Below are 16,448 nucleotides of genomic sequence, written 5' to 3'. Positions count from 1 at the left end.
TTGTCTTCCTCGCTCATGCGCAGGAGTTTCCAAGTTTCCGCATTCCTCAGTCACCATGACCCCAATTTATCAGTTTATAGAAAGTAAACAGAACTCTCATAGACTGCATGTTGCACAGGTTACACACATTGCGCGCCATGCAGGTTTCTGCGTCCTTTGCCCCGCAGTGGGCGTAGTCAGGCTGATGATGATGATGATGATGTGCCTAACAGAGAGCAGAAACGAAAGAACTCACGGAAAACAAGTGCCTCAGTTTTAAAGGGCACTGGCGTAGCGCAAGAGCTTTAGCTTTGCTGAGTCTTTGACAGTGGCACTGTTGCCGTTTGACCGTCAGAACTCGCGGTCTTCAGAGGGACGTTCATTGTAGGAGTGGGGTGCCAGGCCGAGCAGATCGGCGGTTAAGTTGCGTCATACCGGTGGGAACGTGGAAGAATGATGTGTTGGAGAACTTGGCATCGTGCCCGTGAACGCGAAGCAAATTACGCATGCGGCCTTTTGGTAGTTTGTGACTACGGCAGGTAGTAAGCTTTATCAAGCGTGCACCGCCCGAGCGTTGAAATGCCGACGCTGCGTGACTGCGCATGCGGCTTTTGTTTTGGCTCGGTTATCATGAGCAAAAATGGCTTCTTTTTATTACTGTCTTTTTTTATGTCCGCGATGGTTTGTCAAAAGGAACTCGCGGGAACAATAGATGAGAGCGCTGCTTTTAACCGGTAATATTGCTGGTCCGTGATAGTCCGCTGAAACCCCCCCACCTAATAATGTAGAATGAAAACGGCCCGGCACACTCGTTATCAGCCTCTTCGTCACCCGCAGCGCCACGCGTTGTCCTTCCGGTGCTCCGGTGTTCCGTCATGTGTGCTAATGTTTGTTACTCGCGACTGTACAACAAAAACAATAAGAGAACCTCCCAACAGTTCCCCTTCCTCCGGATTAAATAAGGGCCCGTGGTGGCTGTCCTCGCCGCTCCCCTGTGCACGTGACCGCACACTTCCGCTTCATGTGGGTCTGCTTGCTTACGCCACCTGGGTGGCATTTTGTTTCGCCTGAAGGTCAAAGAGTGAGTTTTTTCGGGCGCTACATACAGCGCAGCGAGGCCACTAACCGCCACAAAGGTCTGTCGCGCTATCACAGCATCGTACGTTCAGTTACGTCCACTGCCAGACAAAGACCTCTCCCCTTGATCTCCAGTCAACCGTGTTCTCTGTTAGCTGCAGCCACCTTATTCCTGCAAGCCTGGCAATTTCACCAGCTCCCTGACAATGTACAACCGTCTGCGATGCTATACTTTGCATTTCAATCATTTTAGTCACCCTAAAGAATAATTGGTTATATTTACATTAAACTGCATTCCTCAAACATGCCAGTAAGCAGTAGTAAGTGATTTTAATTACCTAATAAATGGAAAAAAAGCATTTTTGCTTGCCCTGGCATCTGTTATCACTGCTGGAAACACCTGATCTGGGGCAGCGGAAATAAAGGATAGCAGGCAGTGTTTAGAAGCGAAATGAAAGAGGTTAGGGGACAGTTAGAAAGGACATTGGAAGAGGTATACTATAAGAAGCCTATTGGAATAATAAAATATGCACAGGTCGCACGCGCGTGATAATCTGGTTGACCACAGTACACACACGCGCATGACACAATGCACAGAATAGCTGCAGTGGTGCGGCCAGGTGATCGTCGTCCAAGGTAGCAAGAAAAAAAAAACATGCCAGCCAAATTTTAAAAACGAACAGAAGAATACAAAAGAACTGAGGATTGGGCGAACAGAGTGACGGCGCTGAAATCAGCGCCGTCAGTCTGTTTCTCTTGTCCTCTGTCCGTGTTCGTAAGCGCTGGTTTTTTCTACAATACAAGAATACAAAGCTCGAAAGCTTTTTCTAATAGCTGGCAGGTCATCGGCTTACAGTGGCTGGAAATACACGCTAAACCGTTTTGCATTTCAGTAGAGGTGCTAATCCTGGTATGTCCAAAGGACATGATTTTTTTTTTGCACATTATGAGGCAGTTCACAGAGCTCACGTACACGTCAAATTAAATGTAGTTTTGCATAATCTCTTTTGCGCTACAAGCACTTTACCGAGGTTTACGTGCTATACCGTTCTATACTCACCCCCATGATGATGGGGCAGAATACAACCCAGCAAACTTTAAAGTAGGAGTTGGGTGGTCGGCCTAGCATAAATTCCAAGTCGAACGAAAACCTCTTCAGGCCTGAAAGAGAATGTCGCAAAAATATTATAAACTTGGCGACGTGGAAGTTTTCTACTTTTTGCGAAGCAAGGTTCACGTACAAATAAACTAAAAATGAATAAAAGAAATAGACTGAAGCTTTTTGGGCACTTTCATTGGTTTCGCGCTCTGGAGCTTTATTAACTTGTAACCAGATTGGAGAAACATTTTTATTTTTTATGAGACACGAGAGAATGTGGTTGATTGATATACAAATTTTAAGGCCAATCGAAGCAATTAACCTAGAATTCACTGAGCACAACTGGATGATCAAAGAGCTCTATGCATACCTTTTATGCAGGTTTTTGTTTTCTACAGATATTTGCATCACTAAACTTCTGGCATACTTCTGACTAGCGGCTTTAGTTATTTTATTTATATATTGATACCTCAAAGGCACCTTTACCGGGTATTGCATGAGCGGTGGGTGTGGAAGACGGCCATGCACGTGATTTTCGAGATTTTCGATGGCGGTCTTGAATTCATGATGCTCTGTTAATAAGGCGATGTGGGGGGAAAGACCGTTCCAGTCCTGGGCTGTTCGTAGGAAAAATGATTTCTGGAGTTTTGCAGCATGGGCCCAGTACAGTTCAGGTTCATCTTCCTTGCACCAGGGATGCCCTGTCAGAGACGGTTTGTAGACTAGAAGACTGAAACGTTATCTTAACACCAGGGGTGCCCCGTCAGAGACGGTCTTAGGATGAGTTGAGACGCAGGGATAAAGGGAATACTTGAAGTTTATGTACAGAAATTTACATTACATCAAGATTAGGCACTAGAGACAAATTAAGCAATAAAAAGATAAAAAACAACAAAAAGGTGGAACTGGCTAACACTAGGGGAGGCCCCTACTCGGTACAGCCGAAGATGCATAGCACCTGACCTTAGCTCAGAACCCTTATTCCGGCTGTGGGGCACGGTTTTAAAGATCTAGAGGCCCGGCCCATCTTTAGTTGCACCCAATCATGTTATACTCCTAACATGATTGGTTCATCGAGAGCATGGCCAGCCCTCCAGCTTCCTAGGGTAAATCACCTTCTCCACCACAAAATACCAATAAAAACAAACACACAAGCACAGACGTGCCAGCACATGCGAGTTAAGGTGGCGGTTCCACTGCCGCCATCTTGCGAGTAGTTCATATTCTGCCACCAGGCTACGACACTGATCCATCACTGAGAAAGTGTGTACCCGTCTTGCCCCAGCGACCCGAGACTGGTTTTGGTTGAGATGTTGAGATACGTGTCCGGTCCTTTCTTGACCCGTGCACCCGTGCTGCGTGAAGGCTTTTCTTTTGTTGCTGCGCCTGCCTTCAGAGGATTACAAACGAACCATGGCAAGCCCGGCTGCTAGTCCCCGTCGTGCGTGGGGGGAGGTGTTGGCTGGGGTGGTTCCGCATGCTTCTTTCTCTGCCTGTCCCTCGCCAAAGCCAAAGAGAGTGGGGCTTCCTTTATTCGGTCTATGGTTCCGGAAGGGTGAAGGGAAAAAGTTGGAGAGCCGGGGCAAAGAGGGTACCGTCTTTGTCCAAACGGCGTCAGAGGTGAGGTGATCCTTGTTCGGGATAAGGATGCCAGCACGGGAACAGAGGACCGTTTCCTTCTCTCTCTTGTTTAGCCTTGGCTAAATAGCCGCAGAAAGCTGTACCGTCGATGTTACTATCTGGAGGGCCTCCTTTGAGGGAATGTGCCGTTTCGTTCTTGAGTTTTACGCGACTACAGACTTTCCTGTTTTCAATGTCGTGACATATATTAGTGGGAGCAAAGAAAAAGAAAAAAATAATGCTGCCCAGCCCGCATCGCAAAAGGCACAACGTCGACACAGTGGAAACTTGGGAGAGTTAGTGATAATTGTCGACATAATTGCACAGAGCAAATTAGTAAGTAAGCGAAAAGAGGAAGCGGACGCCAAAAATAAGGAAGGTGTGAAATAAAGAAAATTAATTATGTTTATGTCCCATGTATATATTTCTAGCGTTTTTTTTTCAATGAACCTTATAGTTGAAATCGGTGCCTTTCTTGTGTCCTTCCTTCTGCCCTCGTCTTTTGCGCGTTCAATCACTTCGTCACTGTTGATGCATAGTAATATTAGTAGTAGTCGGAACACTCCTGGTCTAGAGTGTAACCTGCTAACTATAGCGCTGAAAAAAATATATTTTTTTATCAAATGATATTGCATCTATGATAAGAAAACTATAACAAAGACAGCTATACAATTTAGTCAACGCTCAGCGTATGCCTGTCCAACCTTATAAACTATGGTTGGTAAAGAAAAAGGCAGAGAGAAGTGGGCAATTGTCAATTTCTGTTTACCCTTGAGATGAATCGACATTGCGCAAGAGACGTGAAATTGCTATTGAGAGGGTTAGCACCGCAGGGTGTCGGAATGTGTTTTCCTCAGAAGCAAATATTCGTCGTACATGCGGCGGCACCTTGCAACCAATTCCGATCAACTTCGACGGAATTTTGCCAAGGCTCACAAAAATGCAGTATACAGATGCATACCATTCACGAGGCGGACTCGAGACTTTTTTATAGACATTGTACGAAGAAGAACGGGGGGGGGGGGGGTGCAGGAATGCTGCCAAAAAAAAGGGGTCGGCTACCAAGCGATAGTTCTGTAGGCACTTAGGGCGACCCCCTCCCCTCTCTCGTTTGGACCCTCAACTGCGTGCTCTTATTCATTTTAGACGTACGTCTTTCTTGTATCCAGTTTGCATCATTAGGTTGCTTATTCCCTCCAGAATTTTCCATCGCGTGCTGAAATGTATATCTTTCTAACCTTGCGTCGATTTGCCTCGATTTGGTTGGATCAAAGATTGAAAAAGTGCGCCCGCGTATGTGTGTGTGTATGCGTGCGTGTCCACGCGCGCGTACCTGGAAACTGTAGGAACATCTGCTATTTTCACACCGTCTATTGTCAGGAAGCTATAGCCTCGTTTACATGAACCCGACTTCGGCGGGTCGAGCCAGGAGATCGAGTTGAGCAAGGTCAGCACAACTTGACTGCATGTTTACATGAACTCGATTTTAGCGAGTCGCGACCGGTTCAACAGCAGCGGCACCAAGCGTCGAACGGCGCAGCGGGAAAGGGCAGTGGCAGCCGGGAAGATTGCGGCATGCACGGCTGCCTCGCAGGCGCTACGGCGCAAGCGAATAACAGGTTCGCATTTATCACCCCTCCTTCCACTAACCCGACTCAGACCGGTTTACGTGCTATCTGCTGTTGGGGTCGAGTGAGTCAACCCACCCCCTGCAGCGGAGTTGACTGGACTCGCTCCCTCGACTCCCGGACCCGACTCGTTTACATGAACCCAGTAACCGGTTTTCAGCTCAAATCCTCCACTCAACCCGTCATGTAAACACCGCTTATAACGTGCTTGTAATCATTTTCCGAGAATTCTTTTTCCTGCGGCGCTAGTCTACCCCGCCTGCAGGAGGGGCGCGCAGCAAGGGGAGGGGGCGGTCCTTTGTGCCAGTTCCCGAAAAGGGGACTTCTCAGCACTATAGTCGGTTACAACAAAAGAACGAAGCGGCACACGCAACTCAGACGGAACTCTCCAGCCAATCACGTCGATTTGTGTGGCTGTGCATGCAGCCAAGCCTGCGAAAGAGAACGAAGGAGTCGGCGCTTTGTCCCCGTGTCGCCGACAGTGGATGTCCTTTGTTCGGGATAAGGCTAAAAGAATAATAACGCAAAAAGAAAGGAAGAGATTTTGCTGCCCCGGCATCCGCCATCGTCTCTAGGAGCACCTGAGCAGGAGCAGGGGAAAAGACAGGGAGAAAGGCGAAGGTACTAGTAGGTGTGGTGCCCCCGTTTATTGTCTCAGCTGCACTGGCCACTAAAGGGGGAGGGGGGGGAGAGGGCTGGGCTGCTCACCTTTCGCATAGATCCGCGCGAGAGCGTCTTTTTCGCAAAAGCGCTGAATGTTACAGGTGGGGTCATATTCGGCAACAGACGGTCGTGGCAGCTTCAGTCTCCACTGCTGTCGCGGCGCACCTGTGGAGACCGAACAGAAAACTGTTCGGTCGACGCGCTTGGCTGGGCGGTCTCCTTTGATGGGCATGTGCTGCTTCGTTCTTGAGTTGTACCCGACTTATATACCACATATATTCATTTCAGCGGTGGAACATGGCGCCCTCTGAACCACGGCATTCGTTTGAAAGAAGTGCGAGTCTAGTTCAGGAAAACTGCACCTGCTCCATGGTTATCTGCAGCCGCCATGGAAGCAGATGATGGTTTGCGGGTTGTGATAAACGGCAGAGACTCAAGTAACTTTCACTCGTCGACAAGCTAGAACGCTGCTCGAGTTCTCCAAAGAAACGGATCGAGGCTGGTTCATGGCAACATGATATTGTGATGTGCGGTTTGCACATTTCTTCATGAGATACGAGAGGTTGGCTGCCGCTGATGTAGGCTGTAAGCAGGTGGCTGCAATTCATTGGCATCGCAAAGGCTAGCGACGACCAGGCCTGCACTCGACCATCCGTTTGGAAGCAGACAGTGCCAAACTGCGCTCAAAGTGCCGGAACTAGCGGTACACACCCGCCGCACCGCCGCTGCCGCAGAACTTTGCCGAACTGGTGCATTGGGTGCAGGCGAATCGAGCGCTCTCCAACTTCCCCTCCACAGCGCTAGCCGGAACAACGAACAACCGGCAGCACGAAGCGAAAGCCTGTCTCTTCCCTTTCCTGTCGCTTTAGCAATGCCAAAGCTGTCCTCGAAAAATAATACGACGCCCAGAATGCGTTTCGTAGCGTCAGGTGAAAAAAATTGGCAGTGGCTTAGCTCTGCTATGCCTGGATATACGTAGTGTAAAGTGATCCGGTGTTTCGGCCGCACGTTTCGCCTTGGCTGCTCGACGGCAAACTGCCAGGCGGCAACCTCGGGATCGGAAGAATTTACATTTTCCAGTCTTCTGCGCCGTTTGGCAGCGGCTCGACTCTCTTTAGCTTACCAGAGCTTACATGTTGAGCGCGACCGTCATTTCTCCGCGCACCCTCCTCGCGCATGCGCAGTAGCGCCGCGCAACTGTCGTAAACACGAGGTCACGCGTCGGAGAGGAGCGCACGCGGCGCCGGCAGCGAGGAGCTCGCACCGGCTGTGGCGAGGAGGCGACGCACCGGCGGACCTGCGCCTCTCGTGACGTCACGCGGTTCTCGCGCATGCGCATAACAGGCGGCGCACACTCGCGCAAAACTCGGCTCTGACCCGCGTAGTGTGGCTTTACTAGCTTTACGCTACAAAACAATCCAGCGAAGCAATATGGCGGAAATCTGCTTGGAAGTTCGACACACTCTACATAGGGCAAAATCGAGGGAAACGTGCGAACATCGTAGAGGTATCGTTCCCTCTCGTGAACACCTCCTGATTGAAAATATTTAGCAGCGCCACACTCGTTATTTTTTTGAACTGTGATTATTTAGTACACGTGCATGTGTGTAGATGGCGCTACTTACTAAATTTATCTACATTTATCGCATGTCGCTGCGTTATTGCTATTATTGTTTGCATTCTGTGGACTTTGTTCTTGGCAATTGTTACAAGTTGATTAAAGGAATGAGAGACCGACATTTTAAGAGTATATTTGCCAGAAAAAAAGAAGCCGCGGAACGTTTCAAGAGCTTGTGTCCTTCATGAGGAGAACGAAAAAGGTAGCTAAAATCAACTAGACATTGCGCATTCCCCAAAAGCCGTAGAGTAAAGGCGATGCTTAGCCGCGTAGAGCGAAGTATTAAGTTTCTTCACGCAAAATCTCAAAACTGCCACGCGCTGGTTACCTGAACAATTTTGCATTCCGTTTTTAACTATTTCGAAAAAACGCTAATTTTGATCAGGAATAACTTTTAAACTAAACAAGGCAGACGGATGAAATTTTCAGAATGGAAGGGCGATTTGACGATCTCAAACTGTACAAAAAGGCGCCGCAGTGCAGTAAATATCCCAAAAGTTATTGCAGATTACATTGTTCTGTTTTCTATGCTTTTCAAACATGCGTGGCTAATAAACTAATCTATACACGTACTTCTAAATGCTTAAATATGTTGATTAGCATCCGATCTCAAAGTATCTCGAAAGATATTTCTCTAGGTGCAAGGGGTTTTTCACAATTTTGCATTTCCTGAGACAAGTTGAGCTCAACTGCCAGTTTTCATCTTTGCGTTTTCTTTTACAGTTGAAATAAATTTGCAGCTACCGTTAAACAAAATGCATCTTTTGAAAGCAGAGAAAAGTAGCTTTTCGGAGATATCTGAACCATATTTATGAAGCGAACGAGCGAGGTACAGTCGACGTACAAATATCACCAAAAATGGTTCCCGCTCACCGTCAGAGTGGGACCGCCACCTTAAAACATTCTCTTCCTCGCAAAAAAAGAATAAAAGAAAAGGAAGTGCAAACACCCAGTCGTGCCCGCACGTGCGAGGTAAAACATCCTTTCCTTCGCACAAAAATACACGCGGGGCGAGGGACCCCCGTACTTCCGGGCGCATTCGCGAGCGGCCGCGTTCCGAGAAAGGAGACGCTTCGCTTTGAGCGCCCCCAGCCGCCCTCCTCACGCCGGTGGCGTCCATTGAAGACGGCAGCTGGCGGGGTGGTGAGGGAGAATCACCGGTCCTGATGACCCCGCATACACTAGCGATCCCTTACACGCCCTTCCCAAGATTCTACAAAGGGCTAAAATGCCAATTTCAGAATTGCAACAAAGAAGGGATCGGTCCAACTCATGAAATCGCCCTGAGGGCAACGTACGTACAGCAGCACTTAATTAGTAATTACATCAGCACGGGCACCAACAAAACCTTCGCAGGACGAGGAACATAGACAAAATGCACTCTCAAATACACACGGTCGCATGCTTGCTGTTCACTGTAAAACGGAGTCCAAGTTGTCGCGCTGCGACCTGTTGCACCTGCATGCACACCCTCGTCCTGCTCACGAACGAGCACACACACCGACACTCGCAACTGGAGCGTTCAGTAGCACTGATATGGGGTCCGTAAGCGGACACGTGAGCATCCTTGGCCGCACCGAGCGTCCCTGTGTGCGTTCGAGCCACCACGTGTCTCAATCGACACGATTAACGCCTAACGGTCTATCTGCTCATTAGGCTGGTCCCACTACGGGGCGATAACTCAAAAGTTGCTGCCCCCCAGGATCGCAAACGTGCTGGTCCTCGATGGGTCCAAAACCCTGATCCCACAACGCCCTTAATTAAGGGCACGCTCTCTCCGGCGCCCCACTACGAACAGCGTAGCTCCGTAAGGAGCATAGTCCCTGGCTAGTCTGACCGTAGCAGTGCGACCGGCTTTGCTACACTTATTATGGCGTACCGCGCCACGGAACGTACGGTTCGACGCGCCGACTCTCAGTGTGAAAGCTATGCGCCTGCCTCCTGTTACTTTGTCTCGCTTCGAGCCATTTGCACTGCTCCTGCACGGGCAAACCTCGAAGTTTCCGCTCCCTGCATTGTAGGCGCTTGCCGGCTCCGTAGCACCGTTTAACTCTAGGGCTTCATGAGCCCCCTCGCTGTCACTCGGCCTTAATTTGCCTTCTGGCAAGTCGCCACGCATTTCCCTGTCCTCAGATGACCTGATGGGACATACATCGGGTGCGTTCGACAACTGCGCGGCGCTCTGCCCGGTCGGCCCAGCAGGCCCACCTCCGTTCTCTGCCTCGGCTGGAAGGCTCTTGCCATCAGTAACGGTACGGGGCACTTCATGCCCTATGGCCGACACAGCGTGTGTTTGCGGCAACGTTAGATTTTCAACTGTTACTAGCTCGCCGATCTGACATCTGTAGTCACTGGCCGTTTCATGCTGAACGAACTGCTCTCTTTCGCAGCTTGCTTGAGACCGCGTGTTGGAAACTGTCAGACTCACTTCCAACATTCCTGAACTCGCGTTGTCGCACATGGTCTCATCTCGAGTAGAGATAACTTGGGCGGCTGGATCATCGCAGTGCGAGATCACCGCCTCCAATTTCGTAGAGCTGCGTTCCCTCACGATGCTTTCTTCACTTGAGATTACAGTTTCTCGACAAGCTGACTCACTTTTCACTTCTGCCTGGCTGTTTTTCTTTCGTTCTCCTGATATGTCGGAGGTCACAACCTCCGTCATCAAGCCTGCAGGAATCTTATCACTGTCCTGTTTGTTGTCGGACAATTCAGTCTCGACTGACCCGGATCATCACGATTTGGCTCCTAATTTCTGTTGCTAGCCGCGCGCAGAGGCGGAAAAGGAGTGATATTTTCGCGCCCTTCAAGAATCTTGTCCTCAGGCTTCCAAAAGGAATTCTTCATTGGGCTTGCAGCCTTGGAGATACTGGACGAAAAGCTGTTGGTTGGGGTCCGAGCGTTGGTATCGCGCGAAGTCACTGGTGCTTATCGGTTGCAAAAAGGCGTCCTCATTTCCCTCTTTTGACGGCTTGTTGACAGAAATCCCCGTATAGATCCGAATACCACAGTTATTTAGAACTCCTATAGGCGCAGCCTCCACCGAACAAGGCAGTAAGAGGGGTCCTTCAAAGTGGCTAGCTATCAGAGTGCGTGGTGATCCCTGAACGCCTTCAATAGTTGTCTATACAGATAGCGGCGGAATTGCTACATAGACCACACAATGGCGACGCACTGCTTCTTGGTAGTCGAATAGTTACCGTCGGCCGTCGACAGAGAATGCCTAGCACACGTGATTGCTTTCTCCAATCCATCGCTTAAAATTCCGAACGATGACGACGCTTAGGCTCACGCTGCTTGCGCCGGTATGAATATCGATTCCAGCGTTTTCCTCAACGTGCGCAAGCAATGGAGGGTACTGTAAACGATGCTGAAGTTCAAGGCTCCCTCTTGCGACGCTTCCCATTTAAATGGCCTGTCTGCCTTTGTCAGTGGGACAGAGGGTCGTCGATGCGCGAAAAAGTATTGACAACTCGTCGGTGCTACGCACACAGTCCGAGGAATGGACGCACAGCTTTCCTCCTGGCCGGTGGAGGAAACTGTGCTATAGCAGCTGACTGCGGGTCTTTGCGTACTCCCTCCTTGTTTACGATGTGGCTCCGAAACAGCAGCTCCCAATAGGTGAAGTGGCAACTGTTTCTCTGCTTTCAAGGTTATCCCAGGCGACTTCATTGCTTCCCGCACTGTTTAGATCTTATGTATGTGGTCATCAAAGTTCCAGGCGAAGACAGCGGCGTAATCTAAGTGTACTAGAGAAATCTGCAACTTTATATATGCCGATACTGCATCGATTGTCATTGAAAAATTGCTGGCGCGGGACAGAGTCCACATGGTGCCACCTTGAACTCGAAGAGGCCATCCAGCGTGATGAATGTGGTCTTCTCAAGATCTCTTTCATCGACTTCGGTTCACCACCACCAGCTGAGGTCCACAGAAGAGAAGTACTTGGCGTTGCAGAGCCGGTCGAGTGTGCCGGCGTTGCGGGGGAGGTGGTAGACATCTTCAGTACGTTTAAGCTGATGTAATCGACGCAGAACCGAAGTACCATCCTTCTTTCCCACCAAAACAACCGGTGCCGTCTAGTGGGTCTTGGACAGCTGCATGACGTCGTCGCGAAGAATTTCTTCCACTTGGTCGCAGATGGCTTGGCGTTCTCGCTGCGACACATGGTAGGGGCTTTGGTCAGACGTGTTCGTCGCTGTTAAAATGCGATGTTTGGAAATGGCGTTTGTAGAATTTTCAATAACGACGAGACGGACCTGCTGTAAGTTTGAAGAAGTTTGCGTATTTTATGCTGTCTCTTCTGGGAGAGGGCTGGGGAGATGACGAAGCTGGGCGAGTTCGCTTTGTTAGGCGAACCTTCTGTGGATCGGTCGGAGAAGTCGAAAGCGGCTTGTATTTAGTACAGTTCGTTTAAGAAAGCAATCGTCGTGCCTCTTTTGAGGTGTCTGTATTTTTTGCGGAAGCTTGTCACCAGCACCTTAGCTAGTCCAATTCGAAAACAAGCGATGCCTCTGGCGATGCTTAGTCGTTGATCTAAGCGAAACTGGCTTTGCACTTAAATGACACCCTCCTCGTTCTTGCTAATCCTATCACCCGTCGAGACGATGACGCTTGACTGGGGTGGAACGCTTACTCCTTCATCGAGCACACTCAATACGACATGATGCTCCGGCTTTACTTACAAGGTAGGGCTTCCGTCGAACACGTGATGGTCTTCGACTGTAGGTCAATGATTGCTCTATACTCCGTCAAAAAGTTCATGCCTATGATTTCGTCTCGGGAACATTGCTGCAGGACTATGAAGTGTAGGTACGTTCGCTGACATTTACCCATGCAGTACATTCTCTTGGCGGTGAAACTAGGTGGCCTCCACAAGTGCGGATTTGTTGGCCATCCCAAGTGGTCGCCGCCTTCTCAAGCTCCGTGATGAGTGTTCCACTGATCACACAGTAGTCCGTTCCTGTGTAAACAAGTGCTGCGACTTTTTGGCTGTCAATTGAGTCATCAGGGTCGGTGGTTCGTGATTTGGTATTGCAGGTTGCTCTTGGAGTTCGCACTCGGCTTTGTGGGGTGCTGGGACTGGGGATTACGCGCGAAGTTGTAATTCTACTGGGCTACGGCGTCATTTTCAAGCCTGGTCGTGACGGCTTGGTGACGCGAAACGCGACGCTGAAGGCGATAGGGAGTGGGAAAGGCATTTTGGTAAATACTCCTCTCAACGCATGTAATCGTCGATTTCTTGCGGGCGTTGGCCGGAGCTTGATCGTGGTGCGTCGATAGCAAAGCTGCGGAGACCGATACGTCAGTACGGATTGTGACGAAGAATGCAGCTGGCCTCACGGCAGTGGAAGCACAACGGGCGTTTGTCGAAAGTCTGCTAGGCGTCGAATTTCCGGTGACTTCAGCGCCGCTCTTAAGCTAGGAGGGGGGAGGGGGGCAATTGGGTGGCGTTCTGGAACGATTGTAAGACCCTTTGGGGGGTCTCATCGGGGCCGAGCACTGCGTACAGCCGCGGTAGAGCTCATGGCTTGAGTTTCCATTCGAAGCATCGATGACACGCAGCCAACCGCATGCTGGAATTCTTCACAGATCTCCGGCAAGGATAGTTAATTGAGGCTCGTTGGAAGACTGCAGCAGCCGACGCAGCTTTTGGACAATTGCCGATCATATTCCGCCGGTTGTCCTCGATTTTTGTTCTGTCCAATGAAGTGCTGAGGGAACATCGAGTGGTAGTGAATAGTGGCTGGATCGTGCGTCCAGATTGTTCTGAAATGTTGGTCGCTTCATTAGCGAATTCGGTGGACTGCAGACAAGCCCAGTAAAAAGTGTCTCTTTAACTCCTCGCATAAGAAGCCCAAACTTCTTACTCTCTCCCATGTCAGGATCGACGTTACATTTCTTCCGTGTATGCAGTCACTGCCGCATTTGGGTTTTGGATGCAGCGCTGCAACACTAGATTCGCTCGTTCTTTTAGCATTTTTAAGTCCCACCGGCGGCTGCATTTGAAAGAGCAACCTGCCGGGGCTGGAGTGCATATCTTAAAGGCTGCGCCACTACGCTAGAAGCGGCATCAAGAATCCTCGTGATCTATTCGGCATGTTTTAAAATTCGTTCTCCGAAAAGAGAACAGAGGTAGAGCGGGAATGCAACCACTACTCTCTGGGTCGTGAGTCGGACGCGCTGCCTCTACATCACTAACGAGCGTTTGTTCAGTTATCTTAAAGTGAAATGAAGAGTACTTGCGTGGGAGGGATTCTCTTATGCTATTGAAGCGGGTAGACGACGACGACGACCAAGAGCGTGGGAAGAATAGAAGACGACAATGAAGTTCGGACTGTGTTCTCGGTGCCGCTCGCAGCTGTTCTTTTCTATTTGTAAATATTTGTAAATATATTCTTTCCCGCAACATATTTGGTGGAGGTGCGGCTTTCCCCTACGTCTACCGACGACGGAGCTCCGCAGCGGCCGCCAGTTGCCTTCCATCATCATGACCCAAGACGCCTCCCAGCAAACCTCAGCCCCGGCCATGACATCACTCGTTCTTTCTCCCCCTCGTGACCCCGGGGCATTTTCTGGTACCGACCACACTGACATCGACGACTGGATCAACATGTACGAGCGAGTGAGTACCTACAACCGCTGGGATCCGACCCTTATGCTCGCAAATTTAATATTCTATCTAAAAGACACCGCCCGGGTCTGGTATGAGACCCACGAAGACCATCTAACCAGCTGGGACGTGTGCAAAGAGAAACTCCGCGAATTGTTTGGACGGCCGCTCGGCCGAACACTTGCCGCTAAGAAGGACCTCGCCTCCCGAGCTCAAACATCTACGGAGTCCTATGTGTCGTACAATCAAGATGTGCTGGCCCTCTGTCACAAAGTTGACGCCAACATGCCCGAGTCTGACAAAGTCGGCCATGTGTTGAAGGGAATCGCCGACGGTGTGTTCAACTTGCTCGTATACAAGAGCTGCACTACAGTCGACGGAATTATTAAGGAATGTCGACGCTTCGAGGAAGCCAAAAGCAGGCGTATTAGCCAGCCGTACACTCGCCTCCCCAACACGGCTGCGACTTCTTCATGTGAAGACCTGCGACACCGGGAAACTCCAGCGCCCCCAGAAAATGTGACCCGCATCATCCGACGCGAACTCGAAGCTATGTCCCCTGCCCCCCTGCATCTACATGATGGCGACAACCGCTTGCCTACCATCTCTCTGCTCCAAGCTGTCGTCCGCCAAGAGCTTGCCAACCTTGGTTTCCAACACGTCAGCCCTGTACGGTCTTCACCACCACCCGAAATCACTGCGATTGCTCCTGGACGACCTTCGTACTTCACTCCACGTCGCCGAAACCCTAACGACTGGCGGACAACCGACGACAGGCCCATTTGTTTCCATTGCCACTGCACTGGCCACATCTCCCGCCATTGTCGAAATTATTGGTCCCGTCGCAGCACATACCGTCCTCTCAGCTCCCACCGCGACGAAGAACAGCCCAGCCACTACACGCCCCCTCCAGCCCAGCACAGTGCTATAGTCGACGGCCAGATTCCCCGTTCCTGCCGCACCCCGTCCCCCCTGCGTCGACAATCTCGTTCGCCCCAACGCCGTCGCTCCTCTCCTGGCCCCTACGGACGCTCGCAAGCGGAAAACTAGACGCTGCAGTGTCTGGAGGTGATGCTGCAGTACAGCCCCAGTCCCAAAATCCTCAATTAGCCGTTCGCGCACACCATAATTTGCTCGCCATTCATGTCGATGGAGTGCCTGTGAGAGCCCTGATCGATACAGGCGCGCACGTATCCGTCATGAGTTCAGCCCTACGACGCCGCCTCCGAAAAGTACTGACCCCTGCATCCAAAGCCGTTCTCCGCGTTGCCGACGGCGGAACGCCTCATGTTGTTGGACTATACACAACCCCTGTGACCACATCCGGCTGCCATACATCCGTTCTGTTCTCTGTTCTGGACCAGTGCCCTCATGAAGTCATTCTTGGCCTCGACTTCCTGTCTGAGCATTCCGCCCTCATTGACTGCGCCACTAATGTTGTTCAGCTTGACCTTCCTCTTTCTGCTGAGTCGCCGTCCCCAGTTATACACCGCCTTTGTGCTGTCGACTTTGTCCGTCTACCGCCTCAAGCCGCAACTTACATTTCTTTCTCATCTGTTCCCCCTGTACCTGATGGTCACTACGTAGTCACTCCGGAACTTGACGTCGCCCTGACGCGCAGCATTGCGCTTCCACACACTGTGTTTACAATGTCGGCCAACCGAGCGTACCTTCCGGTCCTGAACTTTGGTTCATCCATCCAACCGCTCCCGCAAGGCATCTCACTCGCCACGCTGTGCCCTGCTGCCGAATGTGTGATATCAGCGGTGGACAGCTGCTTACCTTCCACTCAGCAATGCCGGTTGCCTGCGGCCCCATCAACAGCGAACCCAACGGACGACTACGCCAACATGATCGCTTCTGACCTACCGCCGATGCAAGCTCGCGATCTTAGGTGCCTCTTATCATCTTTCCGCGACATCTTCGACTTTGATAGCCGTGTTTTGGCTCGGACCTCTGTGGTGACGCATCACATAAACACCGGCGATTCCGCTCCTCTCCGCAGACGTCCGTACCGAGTGTCCAGCGCCGAACGCACCGCCATAAATCAAGAGGTGGACAAGATGCTCGCAAAAGACATCATCGAGCCCTTGTCAAGTCCTTGGGCTTCACCAGTCGTCTTGGTGAAAAAGAAGGACGGCAGCTGACGCT

At 50.6% G+C, this 16,448-nt stretch overlaps 1 protein-coding gene across 1 annotated transcript in view; it reads right to left on the bottom strand.

The window, feature by feature from the left end:
• The window catches only part of LOC149325814 (sodium-dependent proline transporter-like), a 185,791-nt gene that overhangs the window by 50,242 nt on the left and 119,101 nt on the right, over window positions 1–16,448 (bottom strand). The window contains exon 11 of the mRNA XM_089563602.1: window positions 2,117–2,217. Within this exon, the coding sequence (XP_089419728.1) occupies window positions 2,117–2,217 (101 nt within the window). The remainder of the gene's footprint in view (window positions 1–2,116; window positions 2,218–16,448) is intronic.

The sequence above is a fragment of the Amblyomma mixtum genome, chromosome 10, assembly GCF_055824585.1.
Source record: "Amblyomma mixtum isolate Tamu chromosome 10, ASM5582458v1, whole genome shotgun sequence".
Lineage (NCBI taxonomy): Eukaryota > Metazoa > Arthropoda > Arachnida > Ixodida > Ixodidae > Amblyomma > Amblyomma mixtum.
This window is presented reverse-complemented; position numbering and strand designations above follow the sequence as displayed.